Raw genomic sequence first — 14,315 nt, 5'->3', positions numbered from 1 at the left:
CGTCAATTAAGGGAGACTCCTTCTCCCAGTGTGGAGATGCCCATTCAAGCGCTTTCCCCGCCAGACGAGTGATCACGAAACCAACCTTTGCTCGTTCCGCATTTTGCAGGGCAAACCGAATCTGGCACTGATTCACAAAACCACGACAGGCTTGAGGGTCGCCACTGTAGAGAGGCGGTGCAGGAATTCGCGGACCAGAAGTGGAGGACTGTGTAGCCATGTCGGCAACAACTAGCGTGGGCGTTGGAGTAGTCGGCGTTAGCATGGATAATTATTCCAAAATCGCCTCCAGCGTGCGTCCGACATAATTTTGCCGAGCTTCGTACGCCTCCATGCGGGTATGCAGACCTCGAAAGGCCCTGCCGAAATCTGGCTGAGCTTCCTCAGTGGGATCCATGGCCCAAGTATAATGTCAGGGAGCTGGGATGCTCCTACCAGGGGGGTTGTCAGGATCAAGGAGGAAGCCCACAAGGGAGTCAAGGTCGCGGTGTCCAAAAGGGGGTAAACCAGAAGATTAATCAGAGTCCAGGCAAGGGTTCAAGGGCAGGCAGAATAATCAGCAAAGTCCAGGCAAGAGGTCGGCAACAAACAGGAACAAGATTAGTCTCAAAATAGCAGACAGGAAACACACAGAAACGAATCCTATACTTGGGCGCCATTCTGGCGTCTTGGTAGGGCTTTTATATTTGAATTTGGCGCCATAGTGACGTCATCGGCGTCCTTACGCCGCCGTCGACGCGCTGACGCCGCTACCCACGTGGCGGCCATGGGTGCCGCCATTTTGGGAGCGACGCCGGCAGGGGAGGACGCGCCGCCCGGAGCTCCTGGAACTGCTCCGGGCGGCGATCGTGACAACATCTGATTGTGTCAGACACAGGTATTGTACTTACACTTTAGTTTAGATCCAGCAATACCCATTCAATAAATATAGAACCCTGCATGACATGTATTTAAAGGGGAACTATCGAAAAAATGAGAATTTAATATAAGCTTCCTCATACTGAAGTAATAAACTTGCTAAATACAATCAATTAAAAATGATGCATTGTTTCTGAAATAATCAAGTTTATCTTAACTATTCCTCTCTCAGCATCTGTTTCTCTTCATTCTTTCTTTATGCAGCAGTTGGGTGTCAGATGATCCAATGTATCTTATAGGGGGGCTCCTTTCCTAGCAGATCTATTAGAGCTCACTCAAATAACTGATTCCAGTACAAACAAAATCTAACAAAATAACTGCCATTTGCACAAATTCTGCATGTAGAGAGACAGGATTTCTGGTGATTTTAATTGATAGTCAATGATTATCTGACACCCAACTCCTGCATGAAGAGAGAATGAAGAGAAACAGATGTTGAGAGAGGAATAGTAAATAATAGCTTGATTATTTCAGAAACGGTAAGTCCTTTTTAATTGATTGTATTTAGAAAGTTTCTTATTTCAGTATGCTGAGCTGAAGCTAATATTAAATTTACATTTTCACGATAGTTCCCATTTAAAATGTAAACATTTCAGTTAGGAAGGCATTCTAAATGCCTAAATTGGCACATGCTTAGGCAGGTCAGTATTCTAGAAAAGCCTGAAATAAAACTAGTTTTAGATTCATTAAGATGATTTGGGGCTTCATGGTTAATATTTCAGATTTTGCAGTTTTGGCATTTATAGGCTGAAAATTACATGAATGTTTTCCTCCCTTGCTACATTTAGCCCTGTGTTCTAATTACTGCGATACATTCTTGTGATTGGTGGGTAAAAGGAGGAGGTAGGAGTCACATGACACCTAGCATATAAAGAACCCATTGAATCTGGGCCCAATATCCAAGCACAAATGTAGCATTTTTACTTTAATACATAAATCAAGCTAATTTTTCTCGTACAGTTCTGTATATAATTTAAAACACAGAATGTTTATTGGTTGAAATACATCCATAGCTGGGACAGTAAAACCAATCAGCACAATACTAATATTACTAATTCATTACAAGGCATTGCAGACAAATGGGGAAATTGCTTTCACACAGAAATGATTTAGGGTATTAGGCTACTACTTTAGACAGGAGGAAATGTGTTTTCACCTGAAGCAATGCAAATGACTTTTCATCATGGAGGGCAGTAAGATTGAGCTGAAGTCTTTTTATAGCCTGAGTTGGTACAGCAAACAGAAGACTTGTATTCAGAAATGACTGCTATGGAGACTGTACCCTCTGCTTAGCAAGGAATTTTATTTCAGCCCTCGACAGCAGTAGTGAGAAGAAAGTGGGGAATCCTTATGAAATTAAGGCGTAAGAATTATAAATGCATAAAATGCCTCAGTAACACTTACTTCATTTTATTTCCCATTTAAATAATGCCTCTCTACCCATCAGGTGGCTTTGAAACCACCTCACCTCAACCCGTGCAGTAGGTCTCCAGTGTAAATGCCAAAGCACTGATCCAAGAATATAAATCTACCAGGGAGGTAAATCAATGCAACCCATATATAAGTGCTGATTGAGACAATGGTCTGCACTGCACTGCTGCGCTGATCAGGTAACAGTTGTATTGTCTCACCATCGGATTTGAAGAAAAACAGAATAATACATGCAAGGTCAGATGGAAGAGTACATGATCCGCCATTGGACAGAAGTAGCACTGCTAATTGCCTGGCCCGTTGCTAACTCACTATCATTGTTTTTCAGAATTGTCCCAAGTTTAAAACTCAAGATAGCTGGAAAATCTCTTCCCACTGAGAAATTTGCAATTCGGAAATCCAGGAGATATCTTGCACAGAAACGTATTCCACTGCCAGTTCCGCCTTTGGTATGAAACAACCATTTGTTCTAAAGCTTTCACCATTTGCCTTCTAAATGTCATAGTTCTGTTATACATACAGCCATATGAAAAAGTTTGGGAACCCCTCTTAATTCTTTGGAGTTTTGTTTATCATAGGCTGAGCTTTCAAAGTAACATAGTAACATAGTAACATACATTTGATGGCTGCCGAGCATGGACAGCCTGCTTCAATAGATTTTTGATGATATTCAAGTCAGGGGACTGTGATGACCATTCCAGAATATTGTATTTCTCCCTCTGCATAAATGGCTTTGTAGATTTCGAAGTGTGTTTAGGGTAATTGTCTTGTTGGAATATCCAACCCCTGCATAACTTCAACTTTGTGACTGATGCTTGAACATTATCCTGAAGAATTTGTTGATATTGGGTTGAATTCATCTGACTCTCGACTTTAACAAGGGCCCCAGTCCCTGAACTAGCCACACGGCACCATAGCATTATGGAACCTCCACCAAATTTGACAGTAGGTAGCAGGTGTTTTTCTTGGAATGCAGTGTTCTTCTTCCGCCATGCAAAGTGCTTTTTGTTATGACCAAATAATTAAATTTTTGTCTCATCAGTCAAAGCACTTTGTTCCAGAATGACTGAGGCTTGTCTAAATGAACTTTTGCATACAACCAGCGACTCTGTTTGTGGTGTGAGTGCAGAAAGGGCTTCTGTCTCATCACCCTGCCATACAGATGTTCTTGTGCAAATTGCGCTGAATTGTAGAACGATGTACAGATACACTATCTGCAGCAAGATGTTCTTGCAGGTCTGATTACATTCCTTACAGTTGAAACTGACAGTTTAAACCTCTGAGCTTTTTGTAGCCTTCCCCTAAACCATGATACTGAACAATCTTTGTTTTCAGATCTTTTGAGATTTGCTTTGAGGATCCCATGCTGTCACTCTTCAGAGGAGAGTCAAACAGAAGCACACCTTGCAATTGGCCACCTTAAATGCCTTCTCTCATGAATGGACACACCTGCCTATGAAGTTCAAGTCTTAACGAGCTAATCCAACCAACTTGGTGTTGCCAGTAATCAGTATTGAGCAGTTACAGCATTCAAATTAGCAAAATTACAAGGGTACCCAAATTTTTGCACAGCCAGTTTTTGACATTTGATTTAATTTCATACAACTGAATACTGCTTCGCTAAATCGCTGTTCAGAAAACACCCCAGTACTCCGATGTTCCTGGGAAATGAAAGACATACCACTGTTATCTTTTTGTTTTAAAGTGGAGTAAATTATTATGCAGGCTGAGAGGGGTTCCCAAACTTTTTTCATATGACTGTAACACACACACACTACACTAATCTGCAAATTCATTTCTTTGTTATGTTAAATTACAATAAAAAGGTTGCTGGAATTAAATCAATAAAGGCAGCTTTGGTTGGCTATCAACATGAGGCCACATGAGTGATCTTTTAGTCTATGACTCGCTTAAAACTTTGCTGCAAATCTTACAAACAAGCGAGAGAGTTTGATTGTGTTTACCACTTGATGCTGTTTCTATGCAAATCCAACCTAGCCTTTTTGGTTCTGCATGATTTGTGTATGTCTGTCTTCATCCTAATGGATATGTTACTCTACTCATGCAGGAAATGATGTATATTTGGAATGGCTACGCAGTGATAGGAAAGCATAAAGATCTAACAGAAGCAATGCTGCAAACTCTGCTCCGGGCTGAGAAATCTCTGGAAGTAGTCACAGGTATCAAGTCATGTAGTTTAAGGCAAGCAATCATCTTTGAGATGTACATGCATGTGAAGTGTGAAAACCTTTGCCATAAAAAAGGGAGGTGGTATTCTTTCTAAAGTATAAAAGACCAGCAGCAGCTACAGGTGGCAATGATAGGTTCATTCTTTCTTTGTCCTGCCCTTCCAGTTATGTCTGCTAAAGTTTCTATAAAATATACTAACTTGGAGTCTTAAAGTTGATAAAAAAAATTAAAAAAATAAAATTGTATGTCCCCCAAATAATCATAGCTGTATTATGTATGCATCAAAAGTTCTCTACAATTTCTCTTACAATGTGATCTTTTGAATTGTGTTCTCATGTGTCCCCATTTGCTCTGACTGCAGATTGTATAGTTCTCCCAACGGTTTATCTGCTGCACTGCTTTAAATGATGCTCAAAGTGTCGGCCAACAAGCAGAAGGCACGTTTGTTTAGTTCTGCATAAGGCAGAAGCGTTATTGAGAAGTAAATAAAATGGTGCTTGAAAATTTGTGAACTCTTTAAAATGTTCTATATTTTTATATGAATGTGACCTAAAACATCTTCTGATTTTCAAACAAGTTCTAAAAGTAGATGAAGAAAACCTAGTTTAACAAATAAAACAGAGATTATTTTATTTGGTATTTATTGAAAAAAAGATCCAATAACATATCAAAAGTGGCAAAAGTACGTGAACCGGTATTCACTTACTTTAGCTCAGTATTTGGTGTGACCCCCCTTGCGCAGCATTAACTGCAACTAAGGATTGCGGTAACTGTTGATCAGTCCTGCACATCGACTTGGAGAAATTTTAGCCCATTTCTCCCTACAGCTATTGGATGTTGGTGGGTTTCCTCATATGAACTGCTTTAGGTCTTTCCACAACATTTCAGTTGGATTAAGATCAGGACTTTGACTTGGCCATTTCAGAACATTCACTTTATTCTTCTTTAACCACTCTTTGTTAGAACAAATTGTGTGTTTAGGATCATTGTCTTGCTGTATGACTGGCTGTCTTTTGAGATTCAGTTCATGGACAGATGTCCTGATATTTTCCTTTAGAATTCTCTGGTATAGTTCAGAATTCATTGTTTCATCAATGATGGCAAGCTGTCCAGGCCCAGATGCTGCAAAACAGGCCAAAACCAGAACAGTCCCACCACCATGTTTCACAGATGGGATAAGATTCTTATGCTGGAATGCAGTGTTTTTCTTTCTCTAAATGAAACACTCCTCATTTAAGCCAAAAAGTTCTATTTTGGCTTCATTCGACCACAAAACATTCTTTCAGTATCCTTCTGGTTTGTCCACATGATCTTTAGCAAACTTTAGATGGTCAGCAATATTTTGGGGGGAGAGCAGTGGCTTTCTCCTTGCTACCCTGCCATATATACCATTGGTGTTCATTGTTCTCCTCAGCGGTGCTTCAGGGGCAGCAGCCCTGATGTCGCCCCCCCAGCTCCATGCTTTCAACTTTTAGCTTCAGAGCAGGTCCAGGAGGGGCCATATCGCTAGTGTAGTGAGCATTATTGTGCTTGCTGCACTAGCAGAGTAAAATTTACATGTTAAGAAACTGAAATTTGGCTCTTAAAGTCATTAAAGTCGCCCCTAGTAACTGGCCGCTCCATGCCGCATGAGGCAAGTTTCTCACCTTACCTCATGGCAAGAGCGGACCTGGTTCTTGTGATGGTGGACTCATCAACATTTGCCAATTTGAGACAGGCCTTCAGTTGCTTAGAAATTACCCTGGGTTCCTTTGTAACCTCTTGGACTATTAGACACCCTGCAGTTAGTTATCTTTGATGATCAACCACATATGTATAGGACAACAATGGTCTTGAATTTCATCCATTTGTACACAATCTTTCTGACTATTGATTGGTGGAGTCCAAACTCTTTTCCAGCTTTATGGGCATCAACAACTCTTTTCTGAGTTCCTCAGATACCTCCTATGTTGAGCCATGATACACAAATTACAGGGTCTCTCACTCATACCTGTCATCCTATTGACTGAAAGCACAAGGCTTTGGTTTCAACTTCAAATGATATGATAATCCTAAGTATTCACCTACTTTACCCATATGCAGATTTGTTATTGGATCATTTTTTTCTCAATAAATACACAATCATATATAATTTTGTATCATTTGTTTAACTAGGTTTTTTCATCTGCTTTTAGGACTTGTTTGAAAATCAGATGATTCTTTAGATACATATTCCTACATATTCCTATAAAAATACATAACATTTCAAAGGGTTAACAAACTTTCAAGCACCACTGTATGTACACAGCTTTACAATTTCTGGAAGTAAACACACCACTGATTGATAACAAGAGGTGCATCCAGTGCCTCTCTGAAGGTCTAGGCAAATAGCAGTCAAGACAAGTGGGGAAAATGTATTTAGCCCATTAAAATAATTATATTATGTACAAGGGCTGCAATTAATTTATGACAAACATATTAACAATGGTTACAGAATAAAACAGTAGGAATAGAGGGTCCTTCTCACAAAGACTTACAGTCTAAAGGCATGGGTAACAAATGACACACATGGTTGTTAAAATAAATGGTGATGGTTCTCTGTGGCCTGTTGACTTCTTCTGAGTGGTTCCTATCGCCTCCCTAGATAACTTTGCTTCAGATTATGGATCTTGCTCATTACTTTTTGTCATATATAATAGAAATGTGTTTTCTTTTTATTTGGCAGCTTCTGAATTCTTGATAGATGATCAGTGTGTGGTGAAGCTGATGAAAGGCCTTTGCTACAAGTATCTGGGTCGAATCCCTGAAGCAGTGAAGAGTTTCAGCTACATACAACTCAAGTGAGTAGTGAAAGTGAGCAACATGCAACTGCTAATTGAGATATCGCTGTTGGAACATAGCTTAAGAGAGAACAATTATAGCCATCAAGTATTGTTGCTGAATTAGATTTAATTCACGTGACAGTGCTGGAAGCTGAACTTCAGCCATATCATCAGGGGAATGTTTTGGAATTTCTTGGAAAAATAGTTGTAAAAACAAAAAGATAAAAGACTTATGTGAGCATCTCATTACAGATACACAATTAAAGGGGCACCTATCATCCTAAAATTGTTTCCCCCTCACCATAGGTGTGTGTGTTAATAAAGATTGAGCATTGAGAAAAGTATTAGAGCTTTTGCTTATTATCAGGGCTGGATTTACATAGCAGACGCCCCTAGGCCCGCAGATGTTCATTGCCCTGCCCCCTCCTCTTCCTTTTTGTACATGTGCAAATTTTCAGTATTGGGTATTGGTGCACAGGAATTTTTAAAAACTATTGTATCACCTGCGAATCCCCAGTGCTTGCCACCCCCCCCTACAATTCTGCCGCCCTAGACCTGGGCCTTTCCACGAATCTGGGCCTGCTCATTATGATGTCACATGCATGAGCATAATAATAGTGCTGGGAAAGGTGTTCATTATGTGCATGCACGAAACATGGCCACCTGCACCAGCATCTCCCTCCATGTGTGATCAGCCTAGCACTTGTGTCTCTCTCCATGAGGTGAAACAATCTTGGGGTGACAGGGAAGGATCAAGGACCCCAAACACAATACATCTGCGCATGGTGTTGCTTGGAAGCTAACACTTATAACAATTCCCTGTAGGATTACTTGTTATCTGTAATGCATACTGCAGACTGAAGCAAAAATGTTTAAATCAACAGGGTAACTACCCAACTTCCCCCCCCCCCACGGGTGTGCATCACAAGTCCCTCCCTGCTACCCGAATTTGCTCCCGCTACACTAGGATTGCCACCTGTCCGGTTTTGACCCGGACAACCCGGTATTTTGAAGTGCTGCCCGGGCCAAAACTTTCTGCCTGGTTTTCCAAATTAGGAAAACCGGGCAGGATTCCCCATGATTGACACAGTGATAGGCTAATCGTAGCATCATAGCCTCCGCCTCCCCCCGGCGAAAAGGTGGCAATCCTACCCACACCCTGGTATCTCACGCCGACAGCTTGCCTTTAAGTAGGAGAGCAGCTGGGGAGTGTGTATGTTTGTAACTGCTTTCTCTATAGTTACACCACTGATTTGAAAGTTGATTTTAACTGTCTGTAAAACACATGCAGCATTGCTAATTAGTAATTCAGTTACATCCACTTAAACAGTGATCCCCAACCAGTGGCTTGTGAGCAACATGTTGCTCTCCAGCCCCTTGGATGTTGCTCCCAGTGGCCTCAAAGCAGGAGCTCATTTTTGATTTCCAGGCTTGGAGGCAAGTTTTGGTTGCATAAAAATCAGGGGTACTGCCAAACAGAACCTCCTGTAGGCTGTCAGTCCACAAAGGGGCTACCAACTAGCCAATCACAGCTCATATTTGGCACCCCCAAGAACTTTCGCATGGTTATGTTGCTCACCAGCTTCTTTTACAATTTAATGTGGCTCACGGGTAAAAAAGGTTGGGGATCCCTAGCTTAGAGGTGAATGCAGCATGCATTATGGGTTAGAACAAGTTACTGAGACAACCAGTGTGAGTATTTTATAGTAGACAACCCACATAATTCACTAAAGGTGATGTTCACCTAAAAGGAACAGTTCAGTGTAAAAATAAAAACTTGGTAGATAGGCTGTGCAAAATAAAAAAATTACAATACAGTTAGTTAGGCAAAAACGAAATCTATAAAGGCTGGAGGGACTGGAAGTCTAACAGAACCAGAAATGTCCTGCTTTTTAGCGACTTTAAGGGGGCTACATGGGACATAACTGTTCAGTGAGTTTGCAATTGGTCCTCAGCATTCAGCTCAGATTCAAAAGCAACAGTTATGACCCATGTGCCCCCCTCAAGTCACTGGTAACTAATCAGTGGAAACCAAGAGAGCTGAAAAGCAGGAAGTAGTGTTCTGGCTATTATGTTACATATCCAGTCACTCCACCCTTTATACATTACATTTTTGACTAACTATATTAGCATTTTTAATTTTTTTGGTGTTACTGTTCCTTTAAAGTTAAAGATTTGGAGTAAATGCTGAATTGCTACTGAAGATATTCTTGGACCTATAGCAGGATAATAATTGAAGCTGTAACACAAAATACCTAATCAGGTTAGTTAGTCTAATGTTGCTATGAAAATATATGCAGATGACTGAAATAATGGATTGGATACACAAACATTATGTTGTGACTCTTATGTAAATTCTTAGTTTAATTTTGCCTGTTTTATCCTTAGTGAGAAAAAGATTAAATATGACCATTACCTTATTCCCAATGCCATGCTGGAGCTCGCCCTCCTGTATATTGAGATGGAAATGAAAGAGGATGCCCTTCCACTTCTGGAAAATGCCAAGTGAGTCAGTGCAGTTCACAAACACCACACAGGAATTGTATGTGCCTGCGAGTACATGATAGTAATCGTTTTGCAGTGAACTTTAACAACATTCATGTCTCCTGATAATGAATTTCTGAACATAAGGCAGAGGAAAGTTTTTTTTTTTTTTTTTTTTTGTTTTTTTTTAAATATTCTGCAAAGGTCCATCCAATTTTGACCCTGTAATTAAGTGTTTTTTTTGTTCATATTATGCAAAAATACTTTAGGGAACTTGTGTGATGGTGCTGTTTATCCCTGTCATTAAAGTGATGCCGTATTCCTCCGTGCTTTACAGATATGATCAAGGGCGTAACTACAGAGGAAGTAGACCCTGGGGCTGCAGTAGACCCTGGGGCTGCAGGGGGGCACAGGAGATATATGGGTCCCATGAGGCCTTAACAATTTCAATAAATATTGCTAAAACAGTTCAACCTCCAGACATTTTGGGGGCCTGCAAAATAATTTGCTGTGGAGCCCAGCAACATCTAGTTAAGCCACTGGATATTCTACATCAGTGAAGCTTACAGTCTAAAAGTGGCCATACACAGGCCAATAAAAGCTTCCTTCCAAACCAAGCTGGCAGTTTATTGGTCCCACAATGGGGCCAGCCAAGTGGCCTGCCCAACTGATATGTGGCCTACCCAAGCACTGTGCAACAATGTGATCCTAAACACATGTTCATGCGTGTTTAGTGCTGTTCTTAAAAACCTTAGGGATGTTGGGACGGAAGCCCAATATCAGTCAAATGTTCCATTAACAATGAACAATCCTCTAGGCTAAAGCTTATTCACTGGGTTCGAAAGCACAGCCAGTCACTTGCTAATCTGATATATACGTATTGCAGGGATTAATATAGTTTCTTTTCTGTGTCAGAAACAACTACAAGAATTACTCCATGGAATCCCGCACACATTTCCGGATTCAGGATGCTCTGCAACAAGCAAAATCTGTCCCACAAAATGGCTGCTGAGGAATGGTGTTGATCTATCCCAGTCTTATTTATTTCACGTCCAGAGAAAATAGGAGCATTCATTGGACATCTCTAGAGCAATTTCACATCTGCAAAGCTAAATCAACTGATTGTCTCCAAGAAGATGCTGTTTGGCAGGTTCCATAACAAACTTCCTGACACCGTGGGACAGGCATCACACTGCTGGGAGCGGGTAACACTATTTGGTTGCACCTTAGTCTATACAACACCATAACTTTTTTAGTGGTTTTATAATCACTACAAAGATCTGTAGGGACTGAGAGATTCCAGGAACGCTTGAATACTACAAAATCAATACCTTGACAGCATACGTCGGCTGTGAGTGACTCAATGCACTTTAAGAGAACAATTAATGGTATATAATTAAAAAATAATTATGAAATGTCTATTTATAGACTAAACCTGAAAAGGAGCAATTTCAAGCCTAGCAGTGTCTCGGTATAAAATCAATGAAAGATAAGTGTCTGCTCATCATCTGAACGTACTGTATATATTTATGAATGAATCTATCGCTGCTATCGATAAAAATGGCATATAACCGCGCTGCCCTATTGACTATGTTTGGAATAGTATGGCTGGAAAGTATGTTCATGAATAAGAAGTGTCAATAGTTTTGAGTCCTGCCCAGACTTAAAGTGGAAGTGTGCCAACTTGCAGCTGCTTCCTCTGCTTATGATATCGACAAATGTCAACGTGATCTGTAGAACCCCAGTTGTGTTGCTTTGGATTAATCGATGGCCCTGCAAGGAATGAAACTGAAGCTATGCTTATACTTCCGGCAACCCTTGAAGAGACTGTGGTTCGAGAGAAAAAACAGAACTTAGCACAGCATTGGTCACCTTGGCTGAATACTAGATTTCTATGATTCTAGTTTCTATGATATTCTCTTCTGACAGCAGCCACTATATATTCCTTAGGCCTGCTGCTTATCTTGTTGCAGCTCAACTTCCACTTCCAGCATCAGTATACATTCAGTGATCCCCAACCAGTAGCTCGTGAGCAACATGTTGCTCTCCAACCCCTTGGATGTTGCTCCCAGTGGCCTCAAAGCAGGAGATTATTTTTGAATTTGAGGCTTGGAGGCAAGTTTTGGTTGTATAAAAACCAGGTGCACTGCCAAACAGAGTCTCAATGTAGGTTTACAATCCACATGCGGCTACAAATGGCCGATCACAGCACTTATTTGGCACCCCAAGAACATTTTTCATGCTTGTGTTGCTCCTCAACTCCTTTAACTTCTCAATGTTGCTCACGGGTACAAAAGGTTGGGGATCCCTGTATGGACATGCAGGAAGTTGTTATTTAGCAAAAGCTGGAAGGTTGGAGGCTGGTCATTATTATCTCGTAGCTTCTTGGAAGTCTAACATAGTAGAAGGGCCATTGGAAGTAAGAAGGAAGCTTATGTCTTAGTAACACTTTTTGTAATTATTATTATTATTATATCTTATTGTGATAGTTGAGAAACAAGAGTTTCAGGCTATCTTAATGTAAAGCAATTTCAAGCTCACATGTGATGACTCCCATTATGAATATATTTAAGACATTTTGTGCATACAGCTACTAAAAACTATACAAAGTAATCCCTGTTTTGTTTAAAGGGTAAGGCATTTTCAGTAGCAGTATGCACAAAATGTCTCAATGTCTTAAATATATTGATCATGGGTTGAGTGCAGAGGACTCTTGTATTTGTCTATGTGAACCCATTGTGGACCAGGTTTTGAGAGAAGATGAAAATTTTCAAGTGGAGTCTTTTCATTTATCCTCATATTTTAAAAAGGACACAAACACTGAAATAAAATCCACACTACAGTAAGAACTGTAAACTCAATATCTTAATAGCTAAGGAGGCCTTATTGGAATGGTCCCATGGGCAGCAGCTGCTGCTTGCCTTTTAGATTAAAACCCTTCAAATATACCTGAAAACTTGTCTGTGAACCTGCACATTCCAGTCTGTACTTTTATATATGTACATATATTTATTTCAACTTAACCGCTATTATTTCAAGTTACCATTTCATCTCCTTTAAGGGAACCTTTCTCAAGACTAGTCTTCAGAAAGGTTCCTGTAGTAGAAGCAAAAGGTTAACCTATAATGAATGATGGTGAGAGAATGAGATGTAATGAGAGAGTAGGAATTTATTCAAATGGCAGTGGTAATAAAAAGACATACAGACACCCATTTTAATACAAGCAGGTATTAATATGTTTTATTCACAGCAGGGTTTTCTCCACAAAGCAACACACTTGAATTTTACACTTTATTTGCAACAATTGAGAATTAATTCTTCTGAAACCAGCACAGACACTGGTCCAGGCTGAATATATATATATATATATATTCATAATCTGGTTAATTCCTTATTCCTACTTGCACAGCTGCTCCACTTCACTCCCAATAAAAAATATGATGTTGAAAGTATTTAGGTTTCCAGGAGATTACACTGGTGTCATGTCTTGCCCCTCTTTGTTTCAGGTTTATATATTGTACTAGATTAACATGCCTGTACAAGTTTGCACTATACATCTAATGCATGCACATACACAGCCACTTTATTTAAGTGCATTTAAAAGATTAAAAGGCTCTACACCATCTTTATCAACCTGTCATTATGCAAAAAGGAGGGAAAATAACTCTTAAACGAAAGCTCCTTGGTTCAAGTACCTTCTGGTCTGACTGTATTTCCTGCTCCTCCCTTTTGGTCTTTTGTATATATTTGAGTTGGGATGTCCCCTGATTGTTGGGGTTTCCCTTGTCTGCCTAGGGTTGTGGGCTCACATTTAACTTGATTCAGTGAATAAATGTCCCCATGTAGAACAAAAAATGATACTACACCAAGTTGAATATTTGTAAAAAGAATATTTAATGTTACCTTTATATATTTTTGTATGTAAAATGTTTATATATGAGAATACATGTGCCAATTTATACCAGCATATTCACTGCTAAGTTAATTATATGTGTATATGTATATTTTCTTCATCTTTATCACACACTTTGGTCAAACAATGTGGCATTCAGTTCAAGCATTTGATTTAAAAGAGAATTTAAACCCCACAATAAGAAAAGCCCCTACCTACTAACCTAGGTAATCCCCCTCTCTGCTTCCCCCCCACATAGTTCATTACCCCTAAGAGTTTGCTCACGTATCGGTGCAGAACTCATGGTCACCATCTTTTGGATCTTCAGTCTTCTTTTGTAAGTGAATGATGTATTGGCACATGATGTAACAACTTACCCTGGTGGTCTAATGGGAAATAGGGTCTGGCGGGGACACCTGCCACAGGGATGCCCACAGCCCTAGCCCTCTTTGTCTGGTGTCGGTGTCCTCTATGGGGCGCAGCCACTCACTTCCGAATTTAAGATTTTATTAACTGCTAATATGATGAATTTTGTAACAACAGCATCACATGTAGCATGTGACCAGGGCCAGGTCTGCTTGTACTGTGCCACTGACCCA

At 40.2% G+C, this 14,315-nt stretch overlaps 1 protein-coding gene across 2 annotated transcripts in view; it reads left to right on the top strand.

Moving 5' to 3' along the window:
- Positions 1 to 13,809, top strand: part of ttc39a.S (tetratricopeptide repeat domain 39A S homeolog) — a 48,463-nt gene extending 34,654 nt beyond the window's left edge. For both annotated transcript variants that reach the window (XM_018260883.2, XM_018260884.2), the window contains 5 exons: positions 2,678 to 2,798; positions 4,418 to 4,529; positions 7,244 to 7,358; positions 9,729 to 9,845; positions 10,740 to 13,809. In XM_018260883.2, the coding sequence (XP_018116372.1) occupies positions 2,678 to 2,798; positions 4,418 to 4,529; positions 7,244 to 7,358; positions 9,729 to 9,845; positions 10,740 to 10,836 (562 nt within the window). In that variant the 3' untranslated portion in view covers positions 10,837 to 13,809. The remainder of the gene's footprint in view (positions 1 to 2,677; positions 2,799 to 4,417; positions 4,530 to 7,243; positions 7,359 to 9,728; positions 9,846 to 10,739) is intronic.
- The last annotated feature ends 506 nt before the right edge of the window (positions 13,810 to 14,315 follow it).

The sequence above is a fragment of the Xenopus laevis genome, chromosome 4S (genome assembly GCF_017654675.1).
Source record: "Xenopus laevis strain J_2021 chromosome 4S, Xenopus_laevis_v10.1, whole genome shotgun sequence".
Classification (NCBI taxonomy): Eukaryota; Metazoa; Chordata; class Amphibia; order Anura; family Pipidae; genus Xenopus; species Xenopus laevis.
The sequence above is the reverse complement of the archived record's forward strand: the minus strand, read 5'-3'. Positions and strand labels throughout refer to the sequence as shown.